This window comes from Oncorhynchus nerka, linkage group LG28, assembly GCF_034236695.1.
Source record: "Oncorhynchus nerka isolate Pitt River linkage group LG28, Oner_Uvic_2.0, whole genome shotgun sequence".
Classification (NCBI taxonomy): Eukaryota; Metazoa; Chordata; class Actinopteri; order Salmoniformes; family Salmonidae; genus Oncorhynchus; species Oncorhynchus nerka.
In genome coordinates this window covers 7123822-7146743 of record NC_088423.1, presented here as the reverse complement: position 1 = coordinate 7146743, position 22922 = coordinate 7123822, and the positions used below count along the sequence as shown (strand labels likewise).

Genomic DNA, 22922 nt, shown 5'->3' with positions numbered 1-22922 from the left:
AGCAGTTATACAGCGCTGCATCACTAACCCATGCGGTTTATGAGTTGATCCTGAATCGAATTGAATCTACCTTATGGTTATTGACGGAATTTCCCATTTAAAATTGACTGTAAATCAACATGAAATGTTTTTCACTTCTTTGGGACTAACATTATATAAACAATATTGATTATTTTTTAAAGTACTATCCTGATGATTGAATATAAAGCATAAATAGTCCATGAATCACGCAATGTCACCATGGACAATTCGTGCATATATGTACATAATGCATTTCAGCAAATTTCGTGCATTTTTGCGCGGCTTAATTCGTGGAACGTGTCCATGACAGTAGCCTTGCAGTGATGCATATCACAATTAATGCATGAGTTCTTATAATAATAATAATAATAATAATAATAATAACAATAATAATAGGTTTACATAATGTCTATAATATACAGTACTGGTCAAAATCTGGGACACACCTACTCATTCAAGGGTTTTTCTTTATTTTTACTATTTTCTACAATGTAGAATAATAGTGAGACATCAAAACTACGAAATAACACATATGGAATCATGTAGTAGCCAAAAAAGTGATAAACTAATCCAAATATATGACATATTTGAGATTCTTCAAAGTAGCCACCCTTTGACTTGATGACAGCTTTGCACGCTCTTGGCCTTCTCTCAACCAGGTAGTCACCTGGAATGCATTTCATTTCATTTCAGGTGTGCCTACTTAGTCCATTTGTGGAATTTATTTCCTTCTTAATTCATTTGAACCAATCAGTGTGGTACACAGAAGATAGCCCTATTTGATAAAATACCAAGTCCATATTATGGCAAGAACAGGAAAGGAAGACCCAGAGTTACCTCTGCTGCAGAGGATAAGTTCATTAGAGTTAACTGCACCTCGTCTTGCAGTACAAAAATAAATGTTTCGCAGAGTTCAAGTAACAGACACATCTCAACATCAACTGTTCAGAGGAGACCGCATGAATCAGGCCTTCATGGTCGAATTGCTGTATAGAAATTAGTACTAAAGGACACCAATAATAAGAAGAGACTTGCTTGGGCCAAGAAACACGAACAATGGACATTAGACCGGTGGAAAGTATTGAGAAGGTGATGTGATGGTGTGGGGGTGTTTTGATGGTGACACTGTCTCTGATTTATTTATTTATTTAGAATTGAAGGCACTTAACCAGAATGGCTACAGCACTCTGCAGCAATACACCATCCCATCTGGTTGGCACTTAGTGGGCCTATCATTTGTTTTTCAACAGAACAATGACCAAAATCAAACCTCCAGGCTGTGTAAGGGCTATTTGACCGAGGAAAGTAATGGAGTGCTGCATCAGATGACTTGGCCTCACCCGACCTCAACCCAATTGAGATGGATTGGGATGAGTTGGACCGCAGAGTGAAGGAAAATCAGCTAACAAGTGCTCAGCATATGTGGGAACTCCTTCAAGACAGTTGGAAAAGCATTCCTCATGAAGCTGGTTGAGAGAATGCCAAGAGTGTGCAAAGCCTTCATCAAGGCAAAGGGTGGCTACTTTGAAGAATATAAAATCTCAAATCTATTTTAATTTGTGAATCACTTGTTTGGTTACTACATGATTCCAAATGTGTTATTTCATAGTTTTGATGTCTCACTATTATTCTACAATGTAGAAAATAGTAAAAATAAAGAAAAACCCTTGAATGAGTAGGTGTCTCCAAACTTTTGACTGGTAATGTATATACGAAGTAAAATAATAAAATAAAATGTTATTTGTCACATGCGCCGAATATAACAGGTGTAGACTTTACCATTAAATGCTTACTTACAAGCCCTTAACCAACAATGCAGTTCAAGAAATAGAGTGAAGAAAATATTTACTAAATATCCTAAAGTAAAAATAAAATAAAAAGTAAGATAATAAAATAACAATACCAAGGCTAGATACAGGGGGGGTACAGGTACCGAGTCAATGTGGTACAGGTCCAGGTTAGTCCAGGTAATATGTACATGTAGGTAGGGGTAAAGTGACTATGCATAGATAATAAACAGTGAGTAGCAGCAGTGTAAAAACGAATGGAGGGGGGGTGTCAATGTAAATAGTCCATTTGATTAATTGTTTAGCAGTCTTATGGCTTGGGGGTAGAAGCTGTTAAGGAGCTATCACGACTTCTACCGAAGTCGAAGCCTATCCTTGTTCGGGGGGTGCTCGGCGGTCGACGTCACCGGTCTTCATTGATTCATTTTTAATTTTCCATTGGTTTTGTCTTGTCTTCCTACACACCTGGTTTCAATCCCATTCATTACCTGTTGTGTATTTAACCCTCTGTTTCCACTCATGTCTTTGTCAGAGATTGTTTGTATTTCAGTGTTGTGTTGTTTGTATTGGTGCGCGACGGGTCCTCGTACCCACTTTATTTATTGTTACATTTAGTGTTTGGAGTATGTTTCTTTTATTTGTTATTAAATACTCAATTTCACTCAGTTTGATTCTCCTGCGCCTGACTTCCCTGCCACCTATACACACGACTATGACAGGAGCCTTTTGGACCTTGACGGTACCGCTTGCTATGAGGTACCCGAGAGAACACTCTATGACTTGGGTGACTGGAGTCTTTGACAAGTCACCCAAATCCCATGAGATATGCCTACAATATATAATTGCACGTATGCCGTTTTGAAGCCATTTGTAGGTATGAATGACTGGGTTCAACTCCAGGTACAGTATGTCAAATAAAATTGTATTTGTCACATGCTTCATAAACAACAGTTGTAGACTAGTGAAATGCTTACTTATGGGTCCTTTTCCAATAATGCATTTTTATTTTATTTTGTACTTTTACCACTTTTTTTCTCTCCAATTGGTAGTTAGAGTCTTGTCCCATCGCTGCAACTCCCCTACGGACTTGGGAAAGGCGAAGGTCGAGAACCAATCGTCCTTCGAAACACGACCGCAGTGCTTCTTGACACACTGCTCACTTAACCCAGAAGCCAGCCGCACCAATGTGTCGGAGGAAACACCTTCCAGCTGCCAACCGAAATCAGCTTGCAGGGATGCGCGATGGGACAAGGAAATTTCGCCCCCTTATGTATCTCTGGAAACGGCCGGTTGTGACACAGCCTGGGATCAAACCCGGGTCTGTAGTGACGTCTTTAAGCACTGCGATGCAGTGTCTTGGACCACTGCGTCACTCGGGAGGCCCCCAACAATGCATGGTTAAGATAAAGATATAAAATAGAAATGTGCACAAGGAATAAATACACAGTGAATAATGAATAATTGAGGTAGCTATGTACATATGGGTAGAGGTAAAATGGCTAATAATAGATAATAGAGAGTAGCAGTAGCATATGTGATGAGTGGGAATGTGTCTGTGAGTGTGTGCGTGTGCGTGAGTATGGCGTCAGTATGCATGTCTGCACATGCTATGCACGTGTGGGCATATGTAGTGTATGTTGGGGTGTCAGTGTAACTATGTGTGAGTGTGTGGGTAGAGTCCAGTGTGTGTTAATAGAGGCAGTACAAGAGAGAGAGTGCAAAAAAGGTAAATGCAGGTAGTCCGGGTATCCATTTGATTAGCTATTTAGCAATCTTGTTTAGTAGTCTTATGGCTTGGGGGTAGAAGCTGTTCAGGGTCCGGTTGGTTCCAGACTTGGTGCACTGGTAATGCTTGCTGTGCAGTAGTGGAGAGAACAGTCTATGGGAAATAGTCCATGGCTAGGGTGGCTGGAGTCTTTGACATTTGACACTTTGGGCCTTCCTCTGACATCGCCTGGTGTAGAGGTCTTGGATGGCAGGGAGCTTGGCCCCAGTGATGGGGCGGCAGGGTAGCCTAGTGGTTAGAGCGTTGGCCTAGTAAAGGTTGCAAGTTCTTATCCCCGAGCTGACAAGGTACAAATCTGTCTTCTGCCCCTGAACAGGCAGTTAACCCACTGTTCCTAGACCGTCATTGAAAATAAGAATTTGTTCTTAACTGACTTGCCTCGTTCTTAACTGACTTGCCTGACTTGCCTCGTTAAATAAAGGTAAAATAAAAATGTACTGGGCCGTACTCACCACCCTCTGTGGCGCCTTGTGGATAGGTGCCTTGCAGTTGCCGTACCAAGCGGTGATGCAGCCAGTCAAGATGCTCTCAATGGTGCAGCTATAGAACTTATAGAATATCTGAGGGCCCATGCCAAATCTTTTCGGGGAAGAGGAACTGACGTGCCCTCTTCACAACTGTGGGGGTGTACAGTGTATGCGGACCATGTAAATTCCTTAGTGATGTTGATACCGAGGTACTTGAAGCTCTCAATCCGCTCCATTACAGCCCCATCGACGTGGATGGGGACGTGCTCTCCCCTCCATTTCCTGTTTCAACGATCAGGTCCTTTGTTTAGCTGATGTTGAGGGAGAGGTTGTCCTGGCACCACACTGCCTCATCGCTGTCGGTGATCAGTCCTACCACCGCAGTGTTGTCAGCAAATGTGTGCCACAGGCCTGTGTTAGCTGTCTGAGCTAAAGCCTAGCTCTTGGCCCTATTTATAACTGGTCATTTTTGGTGGTTATAAAACACTAATATATAACTACTTGACATTCAATGGATTTTTTTTATAAGGCTATTAGAACCAACTAAGCTATTTCAAGTATTAGCCATATTCTTTAAAACCCACTAAAAAGTCTTACTGGGCCTAAAAAGTTGAAAAATATGGTCTAAAAGGGTTAATAAATGGGCCTAGACAGTTAATTACTGGCCTAAATTATAGGCCAATTAATGTAGGCTAGTTTATGAATCATTAATAAACCGTTATTACTCGTTGGTTTATGATGTGATTGTCGTGTTGGTGCTTGTCAAATAATGAGTTTACGCATGGCTGCACTGTAATTCATTATTAGCCTACTATTGCTATCATCGATAATATTGCATAATTTTCATTTACAGCGCGCCCTCTTCTGCACACGGAGGCTACTCTCCCAACTGCTCCTCCTCGTTTTCCTATAGGGACAGGCATGTCACGTCAGGCTAAATTCACCAATCTGCGTGTAGAACAGAACAGCGTTCGCAAACTTCTCAGGACAAGCCAGACGCTGAATAGTGTGTCAGACAGTTCGAATGAGTCTAGTTGGAGCGATGGCGGTGCCGTACGGGTTGTTTTGAGGGAAGTTGCTGAAACGTTTGATATATTTCGGATCCTAGCGAATCATTTCAACGCAACAAAACGTTCCATTGTTTGTTACATGACAAGACATTAGCAGAATGTATGCTCCAAATGTTCAAGTGTCAGTGCAGTCAATGGGCTGACCTAACGTTAGCTAGCTACTATAGTAGTATAGCGAATGGGTTAGCCAGCCAGCTAAAGGTTTTAGAGAGCGATTCAACTAACGTTAGCTAAACTTGCCAGCTAAAAGCTAACTGAAAACTTAGCTTGGCAATAGCATAGTTACCAACAATAATATAGCTAATACTGATGTTGGTGTATGTTTCTGGTGTTTAACCCAAGTTTATTTCGATAATGTGACTGCGGGTACTGTTTTGGCACTTGATAAACGTCAGCCAGGAGCGCACATTTGCACGTTCAGCTATGCCCTTTTTTGCTAGCTACTAAATTAGGTAGCTGCTAACGTTAGCACATTTAGCTATGCACTTTTTGCTAGCTATTAAGTTAAGTAGATGTAATGGGCTTATTTTTCACTCTGTCCGTGTTGGGACTGGGTAAACTTTCATGTACACTTTCTGATAAGTAGCTCGTTAGCTACACAAATATGCATTGTTTTTTCCAACTAGCGTAACTTTATCAAAAGTTGACCCACGAAGAAACTCCCTGTGGCAACGCGGAGATGAAAGTAGCAAACGCGTTTTACCAGGACTTTGGAATACAATGCTGGAACCGTCTTGCCCATTTGTGATATCGTTCTGAACGATTCACGAGCATTCCAGTTAGAGGTCCTTTGATCGTTTGCTTTTTCGTCAACAGTTTGCACCCTATATGGTACGGCTACAGCCACCGAGAAATGGATGTTTCCAAGGGTGGTTTCCCAAACGGTGAGGGGCAACCGAAAGACACGGGAGAGCATGCCTGGACAGATTCCCCCACTGCAAGAGCTTGGGCTCATTCCGCTCCCCTGTCCCGATCGCTGTGGACGGCAGTGTTTGACTATGGAAGTACTGGAGAAGACGAACTTAGTCTGCGGCGGGGGGACGTTGTTGAGGTCCTCTCGAAGGATGCTGCCATCTCAGGAGATGAAGGATGGTGGACGGGTAAAATTAACCATCGAGTCGGGATTTTCCCTGCAAATTATGTTACCTATCAACCTGCCATTTACAGACTTCCAGGCGGTAGCACGGTAGGGGTGAGGGAGCGTCCGAGTACTCCCATCCAAATAGATTTTAGCGAACTCGTTTTAGAGGAAATAATCGGTGTCGGGGGATTTGGTAAAGTTTACCGAGGGACATGGAAAGACCAAGAGGTCGCTGTGAAGGCAGCGCGACAGGATCCTGACGAAGACATCACTGCAACTTCGGATGGTGTTAAGCAAGAGGCCAAGCTCTTCTCTATGCTACAACATCCCAATATAATAAAACTTGAAGGTGTTTGTCTTGAGGAGCCAAACCTGTGCTTGGTGATGGAATATGCTCGTGGAGGGACTCTAACCCGGGCTTTGACTGGTCGGAGGATACCCCCACACATTCTTGTCAACTGGGCTGTTCAAATCGCCAGGGGCATGCACTACCTACACGAGGAGGCTGTTGTGCCTATTATTCACCGTGACCTGAAATCCTGCAACAGTAAGAAACATATTAATATTACCATCTGCTAAAAATAACCTTGCATCACTTTTAGAACAGATTAAAACAGAGCATGGCCATAGGTGTACTTGTTTCCAAAAATGCACCTGTGCATGCACTTATTACCTTTGAGCACACCCCTCTTGAAACAGTGTGAAGGATGCCGGATCTGGAATGGTCCACAATGTCCTCTACCTACTAAAAAATAATCCTAAAGCTTATGAATACACTTTTACTATTACTAAACTAATGCATGAGGATACAGTTGATATTCTACACAACTGAAACATCCATCACTAAGTAATGTGTTCTGCACATTGGGTAAGCTGCCATATATTAGCCTAGAATGCAAGTGCAGGATAGTGGGTTCAATTCCCGGGACTACCCATATATAAAATGTATGCACCTATGACTAAGTTGCTTTCAACAGAAGCGTCTACTAAATGGCATCTATTATATGACATTGCATGCATGTTGTTGATAGGCCCACTAGCAACTGAGTGTTGAGGTTGGCATTTGAAGGAATGATTAAGAGCGAGGGCTTCTCTGCCATGAATTTCCCTGTTTAAACTATCACTGAAACCCTCTTGGGCTAGCCTCACATTAGTGATATGCTAAATCACAATTATGATCATCAGTCACCTGGCCCAGTTGAAAGAGAACTACTTCATTTAACTAGGTAAGTCAGTTAAGAACACATTTTTATTTTCAATGATGGCCTAGGAACAGTGGGTTAACTACCTTGTTCAGGGGCAGAACAACTTTTTTATATAAACCTTGTCAGCTCTGGGATTCGATCTTGCAAATTTCGGTTAGTAGTCCAACGCTCTAACCACTAGGCTACCTGCTGCCTAGGTATTGTTGACATATCTGTCCCATCTTGCCTGATTGCGTGACAGTACATTTAAGTGAATTTAAGTTTGCAAAGCAGTAATGTTTGACATTTTGTGAAGTGCAGATTCATTGTGACTGCGATGAAATTGCACCATCTGCATTCCGTTCCTTTCCACAGTCATTCAGCACAGACAACATTCCCTCTTTCAACTCTGTTGTTTTTCGGTCTCCCGTATAGACTCCAGAGGCCTGTACAAGCAGCTGAGACTGAGCTCTCTCCTCCATCTGTTTGTCGGTCTGTTTGGCATGTGGCTGATCCGCACAAACACAGATCCCCTTCAGGGCATGTGAAAACCAGGCAGGACCCTAGAGAAGGATCTGTGTATGCAGGGGGGACCCTCGAAAGGATGTGAAATAAGGTCTATGTTTACTCAGCTGGGTTCCCTAACCCCCACCACCCTGAAATGTTGTCTCAAATATAGCCCCTGCTTTACTAAACACTCAACTTCAAACCATGTCATCAGTGTAGGCTATGTGCTCCTAAATTTCCCAAAGCATCTCATATTAGGCCTATATGGCCCATGTGGAAATCAAACCCACAATGCCGGTGTTGCAAGAACCAACCGAATGGGCCACTGGAAAAAATCCTGACGATTTTAGAACTGAAACATGCTACAGTTAATTTTTAGGCCTGTTTCAATAGGTGATAAGATTTCCGGACTCAAATTTTTATGTGGCATTGTTTACTTTTTGATACTGCCTTGGAGTCGTCCCTCTGAATAATGCATGAGAAGGTTTCAGAGTGAACTATGACTGTGGCTACATACTTCAAAGTGTGACCTCTGTGTTGTGTGAAACATGATTTTGGCGACTGTCTGTTCTCTGGTGTGTCTCATCAGGCTCTGCTTTCACCGAAGGTGAACCTTGTTCGGCAATCCATCTGGCTGCATTTTATTTTTCACCAGGGAATCGTTCACATGTCTACATAATCACTGTCAGATGGGGGTGTGGGCTAACCAAACAAACCCAGCCTCTTTTTATTGAACAGGGTAATTCCATGGTAAGTTTTTTTTCCCCCTCACTTTATAATGTATGCCAAATAAAACCATTAATTTCAAAGTTTAACAAACCATGCAACTCTATGTAAGGACTACTTTGAACAATTCACACAGAATATTTCTCAACACATTTACTGGTAGAACTGTGGAGGTGCAATGTTTGGTAACAGAATTATGGTCAAATCTCCCTCTGTTTTTTTATGCGACCACCCGTTCCAAAAACGGTTAAATATTAAGATTGAAAGATGTCTGCAGAAAGAATGGGGTGTCAGCTATGACATGACACCTAGAGTTAGAAATGATGTTTTTTGGTTATTGAACTACAGTAGGTGAAGTGGATTTATATCCGGTAACATAATTAGCGTAACTGCATTTTATTTTTCCACATTATTGTGTCAAATAACACTTGTAGCTGACTTTAAATGGAAAATATAACATGTTTTTTTTTAGGTGCGCACTGAATTCACTGACCTCCCCCACCCACCGGGGACTATACACTTTCTCTTGTTTCATACTTTTAAACCAGTTACTCAGGACACCAGCCACAAATAAGGCAGCCTAAAGGGCAATTCATCTGTGGGATATCATTGTGAAGGTTTCTCTGGAGCATGCATTGTGAGAGGAGGGCTAATGCAGTGCACAAACTTTCACAACTGACGGACTACCTATTATACCTTCAGAAGTGATCAACCCACAATTGACTTAGTGTAGTATAACACACACTGATTTGGTCAATGATTATCTTAAGGGAATATCAAAAAGTCAGTGAAATTGTGTCTTTGTGTTCCCTAATCTTTTAATACCTTGCGGTCGAAGGAGGAATGCTGCTAATGAGGGGCAAAAGCTTAACATAAGTTTGCACAATGGAGTGGTCAAGCACTAGTTGCTAGGTGACGGCAGCCACAAGAATGCCCAGACTCCTGCGTCTGAAAGGCTTATTTTGATTATATTTAATCTCCACAACAGCTGCAACTCTCTATTTTTATTTTAACACAATAGCTTGTTCCTTCCTGCTGATTGGAGCTGTAGAGTAGGGAGGTACTGTAGGTGGAAGCAATGTTCATTTGACAGACAGGGCACAGCACATTGAAACGTGGCCTCTTGCCAGCCCTCCTAACACTTTCATTTTGTAGTTTCGGCTACAGAGATGTGAAGGTTAAAGAATTTCAAGATTCTCGCTCCAGAAGGCATGCACTTGAAATTAAACCAGGCAACCATAGTGTCCTGTTGGAAGTCACAGTGCTATCCTGTGGATCCAAGTCATGGTTATTGTGTCTAGCTCTCACGTTTACACCCCAACCGATAAAATGGGTACTGAAAATATATAGGCCCATTCAGAGGAGGGCATAACCATAGATTGCAAGGCAACTTTTTTTGTCCCTTCATTGAAATGAACCACATTAATGCGTAGTTAGCCTACTACAGGCGTTTTCTGAAAGGAGAACTGGAAATGCTTTGAATAGTAGTTTTATTATGGCCACTTTAGGAACTGCCTATTGTCAGGCACCTTGCATAGCCCAACAGTTGGTGAAAACCTGACTGACTCAACCCAGTATTCTGTCTACAAATGAGGCATTATCACCTTGAGCTGGTACTTTTACGGCTAACATTTTGTATATAGTGTTGTAGAAACATACAAGATTAAGTGAAGGGAAATGGAGATGCGCTTAAACTGCTGTATTTTATAGGCTCATTAAACCAGTGAAACATGTTTGAAATGGAATAGGCCTTGTTTCTTCCTAGAAGCTTGTTTTGGATATTGCACCACTGGTGCGTATTTGTTTTAATCTAAGTGAAGGTAGACGCTATGTCTGTTATAGTATAATGTTTATCTACTACAAATAACAACAGACGACACACAGTCCTACACTGCCATAGCTCTCCACAATATTGTTGCTGTTCTGCTCTAGTGATTCTGTTACATTACCCTCCACCAGATGTAGCATATTTGTTATATTACCCTCCACCAGATGTAGCCTTTTTTCTACATGACCCTTCCCACAGAAATAACCTGTTTTCTACATTACCCTTCCCCACAGATGTAACCCATTTGCTACATTACCCCCACCGGATATAACCCGTTTGCTACATTACCCTCCACCAGATGTAGCCTATTTGCTACATTACCATTCTCCAGATGTAGCCTATGTTTGAGTTTTGTTGTCACCCTCCCATTTGGCAAGTTCGTGACTGTGACCTAGCAGTAGAGTCAAGCCTGCCCACAAGACCGTATCTACTGTAGGCTCTATTCTGGAGTAGATGATTATTAAATATCAACACTAAGGACATGGGAACGTTTAAGGGCTCCCCTGTAAAAATGAAATATGTGTTTTTAGTCTTTGGATAATGGCTTTTTGTTAGTTTGGCTAATTTGGCTATGGTGTTGATATGGAGTAGTGATGCACCGATATTACATTTTTGTCCGATATCCGATATTTTCCTTGCCCCAAAAAATATACCAATAAGCGACATACAATTTTTTATTGGCCTTTTACCGTTAAATAGGTAACACACACATGGATGCAGCGGTCAAAGGCACTGCATCTCAGTGCAAGAGGTGTCACTACAGTCCCTGGTACGAATCCAGGCTGTATCACATCCGGCCTAGATTGGGGGGCCCATAGGGCAGCGCTCAATAGGCGCAGGGTCGTCCGGTTTTTGCTGTAATTTTAAATAAGAATTTGTTCTTCGCTGACTTGCCTAGTTAATTAAAGGTTATACACACACACCACACTGACCAAGAAGTTATTTTTTTGGCATTTACGTATGTCCCCATTACCAGTAAAACATCATCAAAACCTATTTCTTTCACTTACATGCTGTGCTGTTTTGTTGTTCATTTGTTTGGTTGTTTCATTCTCAACCAGGATTTCTCATACTATGGGACACGGTTTGGGTCTTTGCGTGTCAAATAACACTATTTGACGTGTCAAATAAGCTTGTTGGCCAATCAGGACCTGAATATGACTGTGCATCACATAATAATTGAACGCGTTCATACATTTTTTACGTAGTTATTACACATTGATTACACTATCACTCGTATTTCATATGTCACAATGATTAATCGATACATATGCTATGAACTGGTAAAGTTGTCTCGCTCACATACAGTGGTGGTCATAAAAAATAGCTAGCTAGCTCATGGATGCAAATTATGTTCTTCCCCAAAAACATAGCAAAACGACATCTGTTTCAGTAGCTATAGTTAGCTAACTATATAGTTACGTGTCATCTAAAATAACTCTACTTTCTTATTTGATTAATGGTGGTCGGATCCGTCTGAAGCTAGCCACAATAAGGATTAGCCACAATAGTGGACTTTGCGGTTAGCCTTTAAAATAAAAGAATGTCATTGACAGTGATACAAATGAATACACATAGTAGAATTGTGCCATAATTGAATAGATCATGCTAAACGAGGTTGGAATGTTGTTATATAAAATCAACAAAATACAATAATTTGTTAATTTGACAAATCTGTTGAAATCACACTGGATGTATTTTACTTTAGAATTGCACTGGGGGCTTTCTTACAGTGCCTTGCAAAATGATTCATCCCCCATGGTGTTTTTCCTTTTGTTGCATTACAACCTGTAATTGAAATGGATTTTTATTTGGATTTCATGTAATGGGCATACACAAAATAGTCCAAATTGGTGAAGTGAAATAAAAATAAAAAACTTGTTTCAAAATATTCAAATAAATAAATAAATGGAAAAGTGGTGCGTGCATAATTATTCACCCCCTTTGCTATGAAGCCTCTAAATAAGATCTGGCAACAAATTACCTTCAGAAGTCGCGTAATTAGTTAGATTGCACACAGGTGAACTTTAGTTAAGTGTCACATGATCTGTCACATAATCTCATAATATATACATACACCTGTTCTGAAAGGCCCCAGAGTCTGCAACACCACTAAGCAAGGGGCACCATGAAGACCAAGTAGCTCTCCAAACAGGTCAGGGACAAAGTTGTGAAGAAGTACGGATCAGGGTTGGGTTATAAAAAAATATCTGAAACTTTGAACATCCCACGGAGCACCGTTTAAATCCATTATTAAAAATGCAAAGAATATGGCACCACAACAAACCTGCCAAGAGAGGGCTGCCCACCAAAATTCACGGACCAGGCAAGGAGGGCATTAATCAAAGAGGCAACAAAGAGACCAAAGATAACCCTGAAGGAGCTGCAAAGCTCCACAGCGAAGATTGGAGTATTTGTCCATAGAACCACTTTAAGCCATACGTTCCACAGAGCTGGGCTTTACGGGAGAGTAAAAAAGAAAAAGGGACTGAGAAACTGGTCAGAATTGAAGGAATGGTAGATGGTGCTAAATACAGGTAAATTCTAGACTGGAAACCTGTTTCAGTCTTCCAGAGATTTGAGACTGGGACGGAGGTTCACCCTCCAGCAGGACAATGACCCTAAGCATACTGCTAAAGCAACACTTGTGTGGTTTAAGGGAAACATTTAAATATCTTGGAATGGCCTAGTCAAAGCCCAGACCTCAATCCAATTGAGAATCTGTGGTATGACTTAAAGATTGCTGTACACAAGCGGGAACCCATCCAACTTGAAGGAGCTGGGGCAGCTTCGCCTTGAAGAATGGCCAAAAATCCCAGTGGCTAGATGTGCCAAGCTTATAGAGACATACCCCAAGAGACTTGCAGCTGTAATTGCTGCAAAAGGTGGCTCTACAAAGTATTGACTTTGGGGGGGGGGGGGGGGGTGAAATAGATATGCACGCTCAAGTTCTGTTTTATTGTCTTGTTTCTTGTTCATTTTACAATAAAAAAATATTTGTCATCTTCAAAGTGGTAGGCATGTTGTATAAATCAATGTTACAAACCCCCCAAAAATCAAATTGAATTCCAGGTTGTAAGGCAACATAATAGGAAAAATGCAAAGGGGGGTGAATACTTTTGCAAGCCACTGTATGGATTGTGGATCAATGACATGGGGTATCAGTCTTCTCAGTTTGCATCTCAATGTGGGAAAAAAACTGTTTGCATGTTCTTCACAAAGAGAGCAACAGATGCTACTGAGCCAGATGTCTATGTGTCAGGGGAGAAGCTCCAGGTGGCATCATACTTGATTCCAACCTCTCTTTTAAAAAGCATGTGAAAAAGTTGATTCAGATAACCAAATTCAACCTAGCTAATTTCCGATTTATACGAAATTGACTACAGAGGTAGCAAAACTGTACTTCAAATCTATGATACTCCCCCACTTAACATACTGCTTGACTAGTTGGGCCCAAGCTTGCTGTACAACATTAAAACCTATTCAGTCTGTCTCCAAACAGGCTCTCAAAGTGCTTGATAGGAAGCCCAATAGCCATCATCACTGTTACATCCTCAGAAAGCATGAGCTCCTGAGTTGGGAAACTCTTGTGCAATACACCGACGCATGTCTTGTATTCAAGATCCTAAATGGCCTGGCTCCCCCTCCACTCAGTATTTTTGTTAAACAGAAAACCCAAACATCTGGCAGCAGATCCACAAGGTCTGCTATGAGAGGTGACTGTATAGTTCCCTTAAGGATAAGCACCTTTAGTAAATCCGCTTTTTCTGTGAGAGCTTCCCATGTCTGGAATACACTGCCATCAGACACACATAACTGCACCACATATCACAATTTCACAAAACGTATCAATACATGGCTAAAGGTAAATCATATTTGTGATCATAATCCCTAGCTGTGTATTGCCACTTTCCATGTTGTCTGTAGCTTGTGAGGTGTGGAAACACTTTGTTGCTTTTATGAATTTTGTCTGTTTATGAATGTTGCTCTGTCTGTATGCTACGTTTTGCTTGTCCTATGTTGCTCTGTCTGTATGCTATGTCTTGCTTGTCCTATGTTGCTCTGCGTGTGCTCACTGCTCAATGATTGTCTATATTGTAATTATTTTTAATAACCTGCCCAGGGACTGCGGTTGAAAATTAGCTGGCTGGCTAAAACCGGCACTTTTACTGAAACATTGATTAATGTGCACTGTCCCTGTAAAAATAAAATAAACTCATTATCTAGTCGAAATATGGCATGATTCCACCAATTGAAACTTTCTGCATCACTTTCAAAGAGGTACTTTTATTTTAAAGGCAAACCGCAAATTACAATACATCCAACAAATAAAACATTGCATCCTGCAATGTTCATTAAATAGTACCCGCAAAACACCAGTCTCAACGTCAACAGTGAAGAGGCGACTCCGGCATGCTGGCCTTCTAGGCAGAGAAAAAGCCATATCTCAGACTGGCCAATAAAAATAAAATATTAAGATGGGCAAAATAACACAGACACTGGTCAGAGGAACTTTGCCTAAAAATCCATGAGTTTTTCTTTGCAATTCTGCCTAGAAGGCCAGCATCCCGGAGTTGCCTCTTCACTGTTGACGTTGAGACTGGTGTTTTGCGGGTACTATTTAATGAACATTGAAGGATGCAATGTTTTAATTGTTGGATATATTAGCTATTTTTACATAATTGGCAATGGCAACAGAAGTAACTTTTTAGGTTTGTATCATTTTCATATTGATAGAATGTTGATGTGTCAAGGGGGGTGAATACTTTCTGAAAGCACTGTAGGTATACAGCGTGTTTAAGACCTGGGGACAGATCTATTCTAATGCTGTCATTTTCCCCATTTGATCATCATGAATAATATGCATTTTTATTTAGTTTTCTATACTTTGAAGATATCCCATTGTGGTTCACCAAATACCTAACCAACCCACTCCTCTCCTTCTAGTTTTATTACTTGAAAAAATTGAGAACGATGACATTGGAAGGAAGACCTTGAAGATCACAGACTTTGGCCTGGCCAGAGAGTGGCACAACACCACCAAGATGAGTGCTGCTGGCACGTACTCATGGATGGCCCCTGAAGTCATCAAGTCCTCTCTCTTCTCCAAAGGCAGCGATGTCTGGAGGTAAAACTAACAGCACGCTCCTGGGAAATTCCATGGTAACGGAATTACGCTGAGACTTATTCACTTTAAAATGTATGTCAAACAAAAACCATTAATTTCAAAGTTTAACTAACCAAAGAATTCTATGCACAATAACTACTTTGAACAATTTACAAAAACACATTTCCAGGAAGAGCTGTGCAGATGCAAAGTTTGGTTACAGAATAAAACTGAGGTCAATTTTACTGGTATTCTGTTACCAAACTTTGCATCTGCACAATATTTCCAGTAATTGCTTTTTTTGTGTTACTGTGTAAATTGTTAAAAGTTTTCATTGTGCATAGAGTTGTATGGTTTGTTAAACTTTGAAATCAATGGTTTTTGTTTGGCATACATTATAAAGTGAAAAATCGAGTCTCTGCGTAATTATGTTACCGTGGATTGCTCTTCCTCTACTCTCTGTTCCAAACAGGCCCATGTCAGACTGGAATCAATAGACTTTTAGGAGATGAGGATTTGGAAAGGTGGCACCATGATACTCCTTTTATTTCAGACGTTTAGAAACATTTGTCCTGACCTATTTCTGATAATAAGTGCTTTCGTTGTTATTTTGTTCAAACCAAAACTGTTTTTATCAGATCACAACTGTCGGTACATTCTGTGCTACTAGGATGTGCAATATAGCCTACAGTAGCCCTGAACACCCTCCACTGGTAACTACAATCTGCTGCATTCAGAGCTTACATTAATTACATGATAAATGATGACTGTAGGCTTGGTGCTTAATCAAAACAGGATCATTGTTTGCACTATACTGGTAAACAACATTTTACTGACATTATTTAGCATTCAACACGTCCATTATTCAAGACCAAGGTCTTCTAAATGGCAGCCCTAGGCACAACAAAGGTTTAGGCAATGTGAATTTGAGTGTTATCATGTGTTATAATAGTGGGAATGTATACTATCACAATGGTGTACTATCACCATGCTGTACTATCTAGGCCTGGGCGATATGGCCAAAATATTATATCATGATATTAAAAAATATATGTAATAATTAAATGACGGTATTTTTAGTTTTTGAATAATCAAAGTTCTACGTTTGCTTTATGAGTTGTGAGTGATCCTAGGGTTTCAACACATACATTCTTAGTGATTTCAATGAGTCTTTCTCTATTCTGATTGTTTTATACTGTTCAATTCAACTTCAACCAGAACAAATTTCAGCACTTTTATAATTTCTGCATTTTCTGCAATCAATTGCAGTGGTGGAAAAAGTATAGCAAAAAAGTGCAAATCAATCCCAGAAGAACAGCAAAGGACCTTGTGAAGATGCTGGAGGAAACATGTTCAAATGTATCTATATCCACAGTAAAATATATGTGGATATATCGACATAACCTGAAAGGCCGCTCAGCAAGGAAGAAGCCACTGCTCCAAAACCGCCATAAAAAAGCCAGATTACGGTTTGCAACTGCACATGGGGACAAAGATCGTACTTTTTGGAGAAATGTCCTCTGGTTTGATGAAACAAAAATAATGAAAATCATTTTTGTTTGGAGGAAAAAGGAAGACCTTGAAGCCGAAGAACACCATCCCAACCGTGAAGCACAGGGGTGGCAGCATCTTGTTGTGTGGATTCTTTGCTGAAGGAGGGACTGGTGCACTTCACAAAATTGGTGGCATCATCAGGAAGGACAATTATGTGGATAAATTGAAGGGATTTTTTAACGAGAATTAAATGTCATGAATTGTGAAAAACTTGAGTTTAAATGTATTTGGCTAAACTTCTGACTTCAACTGTATAAATATATATATATTTTTACCACTTTTTATCCCCAATTTCGTGGTATCCAATTGCTAGTTACAGTCTTGTCTCATCGCTGCAACTCCCGTACCGACTCTGGAGAGGCAAAGGTAGAGAGCCGTCTGTCCTCCGAAACACAACCCAACCAAGCCGCAATGCTTCTTGACACAGTGCCCACTTAACCCGGAAGCCAGCCACACCAATGTGGTGGAGGAAACACTGTACACCTGGCAACAGTGCTCGGCCCACCACAGTTGCTAGTGTGCGATGGGACAAGGACATCCCTGCCAGCCAAACCCTCCCCTAACCCGGACGACGCTGGGCCAATTGTGCGGAGCCCCATGGGTCTCCCGGTCATGGTCGGCTGCGACAAAGCCTGGATTCGAACCCAGAATCTCTAGTGGTGCAGTTACTACTGAGATGCAGTGTCTTAGACCACTGCATCTCTCGGGAGGCCTACTATCACCATCCTATACTGTCACCATGCTATACTATCACCAAGCTATACTACCACCATGCTATACTACCACCATGCTATACTACCACCATGCTATACTGTCACCATGCTATACTACCACCATGCTATACTATCACCATTCTATACTACCACCATGCTATACTACCACCATGCTATACTACCACCATGCTATACTACCACCATGCTATACTACCACCATGCTATACTACCACCATGCTATACTACCACCATGCTATACTGTCACCATGCTATACTACCACCATGCTATACTACCACCATGCTATACTGTCACCATGCTATACTACCACCATGCTATACTACCACCATGCTATACTGTCACCATGCTATACTACCACCATGCTATACTACCACCATGCTATACTACCACCATGCTATACTACCACCATGCTATACTATCACCATGCTATACTACCACCATGCTATACTGTCACCATGCTATACTATCACCATGCTATACTATCACCATGCTATACTATCACCATGCTATACTGTCACCATGCTATACTACCACCATGCTATACTACCACCATGCTATACTATCACCATACTTAAGAACCTCACCATACTATACTATCACCATTCAATACTGTCACCATTCAATACTATCACCATACTATACTATCACCATACTTAAGGAGTTCACCATACTATACTATCACCATACGTGTAACGGCGTTCTTCGTTTGTCGAAAGAGAGGACCGAAATGCAGTGTGGTGGTTACTCATGTTCTTTAATGTAGAAAATAGCGATACATGAAATAACTTATAAATACAAAAACAACAAACGGAACGTGAAACCTAATACAGCCTATCTGGTGAACACTACACAGAGACAGGAACAATCACCCACAAAATACACAGTGAAACCCCGGCTACCTAAATACGGTTCCCAATCAGAGACAACGCGAATCACCTGACTCTGATTGAGAACCGCCTCAGGCAGCCAAACCTATGCTACACCCCTAATCAGCCGCAATCCCAAATCCTATAAAACCCCAATACGAAACACAACACATAAACCCATGTCACACCCTGGCCTGACCAAATATATAACGAAAACACAAAACACTATGACCAAGGCGTGACAATATGTAAGGACCTCACCATACTATACTATCACCATTCAATACTTTCACCATTCAATACTATCACCATACTATACTATCACCATACTTAAGGACCTCACCATACTATACTATCACCATTCAATACTTTCACCATTCAATACTATCACCATACTTAAGGACCTCACCACCATACTATCACCATACCTAGGTGCCGATACGATATGTATTGCAATTCTCACAATTATATATGTATTGCGATTCGATACTGTGATTTTATTGTAATTAGATTTTTCAAAATTAGTTTTTTTTTGTAATGGAAATGAAAGTGCTGAACACAAATTGGCTCACTATTTAAAAATAGATGGAGAATAAGCTATGAAGGAAAATAATGGAGTTTTGGTGCAGGTACAGCCAACTAGTGCAAAAAATGACATTGTCAAAACGATCACATTTTTTGTCAAACATAATATCCCGATATGTATCTATAGTTTTTTCCCCCATCACTATAATAGTGCTGTAATAACACTGTTGTTAGGACAGTGTACTCACTATATCTGTGTTCTCTTCTAGTTATGGTGTTCTTTTATGGGAGCTGCTGACAGGAGAGGTGCCTTACCGTGGGATTGATGGGCTGGCTGTGGCCTATGGTGTGGCTGTCAACAAGTTAACCCTCCCTATTCCATCCACCTGCCCAGAACCCTTCTCCAAGCTCATGGAAGGTGCAGTCAGACCATCCATCTGCAAGTCAGACCATCCATCTGCTGTTGCCATTCCTCAACCCACTTTTCAAGAACAATTAATGTTGCCTGAAGTAGCTGCATTCATTGGATGATATATTGTTGTTCAAGAATGTGTGTGTGTGTGTGTCAGTGTCACACAACTAGATAATGGTGTTAATTTACTTGTCAAAGTTTCAGAACATTGATCTGTCTTGGTTCCACCTTGTTGTGTATCTCAGAGTGCTGGGAGCAGGACCCTCACATCCGGCCGTCGTTTGCCTCTATCCTGGAGCAGCTGACAGCCATAGAGGAAGCAGTGATGGCCACCATGCCCCAGGACTCCTTCCACTCCATGCAGGAGAACTGGAGGGTGGAGATCCAGGAGATGTTTGATGAGCTCAGAACAAAAGAGAAGGTACAGATGTAGGATCTTAATTTGATCACTCGTTTGTTGCTGAGAATTTTCCTACACCGCAGAAAATACAGATGAGTTTCGTGATCTACATAAATTCACTGAAAATCCACACTAACACACAGTTATATTTACAGTATTGCACTTTTCATGTAACCTACTTTTGGCCAGCTAATAGCCTAACCACCGATCAAACAACATTATGGACTAAACGTTCAAATCTTGTTGTTGCAAATGTCACCTCTCTCCCTGTATGTCTTTGTTCAGTTGATCAGCGTAGGGGGATGTATTCCCAAACACGCCTCTCACCATTCACATGGCATTTTCAGTACTCAGGACACATTGAGAGAAATTGTGCAATGTATTTTTTATTTTGCTTAAGTACATTTGTCCTGTTCATACCTTAGACTCATCCTTTGTGACTCATTAAGTAGATACGTTGTATAGGTAAACCTCCAATATGTGGGAACAAGACCTTTCCACTGTGTAAAGTACAAGGTTAGAAGCGCGTGGAAGGCAGCGGTGCAATAAACCTGTAGTTAAGGGAGTGCTTTGATCGGCTTTGATTTTAATTGGTTACTTTCTGTAGGCGAGCTAATCGTATCTTTAAAAAAAACAAGCTATTAGCGTAGATGGTTTTAAGTATTTCCCCTTGGTAATGCGATAAGCTGCTTTCCTTGGTCCCTCCTCGTTAAATCAAATGGGATTTGTAATTGTTGTATTGAGAATGCCCTTTCCTGCAACTTCAGCTGAATCGTTAAGCATCAAACTTGGCAAATGGTGCAATATACCAAAGCTCTCCCAGGGATTGTCTAGTATGTCAATTCTTCATGTTGTTTCCCCATATGACACTGGTTCATTTAATTACCTCTAAAAGGATAACGATATAACGGAAGCACAGATAGCCACACACTGTTCCTACTGAGTGTGAGTTTCTACATTTCATTGTTAGGGGTTGCATATGATCTGAAACACTTATCCATATATATTTGAGTGGCTGAAGTCTGACCCTAGGTCTGTAGGTAAAATGAGGTTCAGCTTGCTTCACATGTATATTTCTGCGTGGCTGAAGTCTGACCCTAGGTCTGTAGGTAAAGTGAGGTTCAGCTTGCTTCATGTATATTTCTGAGGGGCTGAAGTCTGACCCTAGGTCTGTAGGTAAAGTGAGGTTCAGCTTGCTTCATGTATATTTCTGAGGGGCTGAAGTCTGACCCTAGGTCTGTAGGTAAAGTGAGGTTCAGCTTGCTTCATGCGCCATTTTGCAAAACCTTTTTCTTCTGTAACTACAAAGTTAAGTTTTGAGTCCAGATATAGGGATATTGTTTTTCTGTTCTTTTTAACACTGAAATGATTGTATATTTTTTCTACCTCACAAGTTGCAAAGTTGTTACACAAAATATCTAATTTCACTCCAGTGGGTTTGTAAAGCTGCTTTGCAGAAGTCATTCTTTTAAGGATTATTATGTTTTCTGAGAGAAACCAAAACAAAATTCAAATGCTGCTCTACGAAATAGTTCAAGTGATTTTGTCAACCCTACTCATTCACATCCTAGTTGACGATCAAGCGATGGAAGCTCCCTTTAGCTTGTGATCTTTGGCTTAGTCATCCTCTCCCCGAGCACCACAACATTTCTGCAAAGCTCCATAAAGCCAGTTGAGATTTACTACTTGTGAGTGCTGGCCAGCCTCTCTTAAAGGAGCTTTCCTACAGTAAGGGCTATGCTTCAGGGCCATGCAGCACTACAATGGGCCCACCTTGCTGTTACTGCAGACAGAGGGCCTGGGACAGCTCTGTGGACTGAGTGGCTAGGGGTCACAGGCCACTCTAGCCTAAAGATAATGCTTTGTTTTTCTACCACCCAGAGTAAGTTCACTGATTGTGAAGGTTGGGGGGGAAGAGCACTGATCACTGCTGTGTTTGCAGAGAACTTTGTTTCTTATCATTTACAAAGAGTTCAATCTGATAAAATACGTGAACAATGAAGGTATGCAAGTTATTTTTAGTAGAAATGACAGACAGAAGGGCTAAGGAAATAATGCACTGCCTAGAACCTGTGTGTGGATCATTATGGTAGTGTTTCCCCTACTATTGTATGGCAGGGGCGGGCACACCTGCCTGATAGGTAAAATACCTATCCAGGCATTGTAAGATCTGGCATGCGTCAGCAACGCCTGGGCAGAGGAATGCGGCCCTTATCATACAGAGTTGTCTGACCCTCCATGTGTTCCTGTAGGAGCTGCGTTCACGGGAGGAGGAGCTGACGCGTGCGGCGCTGCAGCAGAAGTCCCACGAGGAGCTGCTGAAGAGGAGGGAGCAGCAGCTGGCGGAGCGGGAGATCAATGTGTTGGAGAGGGAACTCAACATCCTCATCTTTCAGCTCAACAAGGACAAGCCCAACGTCAAGAAGAGGAAGGGCAAGTTCAAACGCAGCCGCCTCAAACTCAAGGACGGCAACCGCATCAGCCTGCCCTCAGGTGGGTGTTTCTGACCGTCTGTCTGTTTCTGACTCTCTTTCTGTCTTGTCGGGTTGGTTGATAGTCTGTCTTTCTCTTTGTCAAAGTCAGTGTTACCTTCGAGTTGACAAAAAGTTCAATAGATTTACACCAATCTTTATTTGTTTAGAAGTTCCGTTAGAATCATAGACGTATGACAGCATACTAACAAGACATCATGGAGGACAGCATACTAACAAGACATGGAGGACAGCATACTAATAAGACATCATGGAGGACAGCATACTAACAAGACATCATGTAGGACAGCATACTAATTAGATATCATGGAGGACAGCACACTAACAAGACATCATACGAACAAGACATCATGGAGGACAGCATACTAACAAGACAT

At 41.3% G+C, this 22922-nt stretch overlaps 1 protein-coding gene across 4 annotated transcripts in view; it reads left to right on the top strand.

The window, feature by feature from the left end:
• Positions 1-4976: 4976 nt before the first annotated feature.
• LOC115121371 (mitogen-activated protein kinase kinase kinase 21-like) overlaps positions 4977-22922 on the top strand; it is a 31848-nt gene continuing 13902 nt past the window's right edge. The window contains exons 1-5 of one of the 4 annotated variants that reach the window (XM_029650443.2): positions 4977-6759; positions 15405-15585; positions 19511-19659; positions 19899-20074; positions 22306-22546. In XM_029650443.2, coding sequence (XP_029506303.2) covers positions 5985-6759; positions 15405-15585; positions 19511-19659; positions 19899-20074; positions 22306-22546 — 1522 coding nt within the window. In that variant the 5' untranslated portion in view covers positions 4977-5984. Of the gene's footprint in view, positions 6760-6815; positions 8654-13396; positions 14739-15404; positions 15586-19510; positions 19660-19898; positions 20075-22305; positions 22547-22922 lie in introns of those variants that run through there. The other 3 variants (XM_029650444.2, XM_065012610.1, XM_065012609.1) reach the window with 3 other exon arrangements.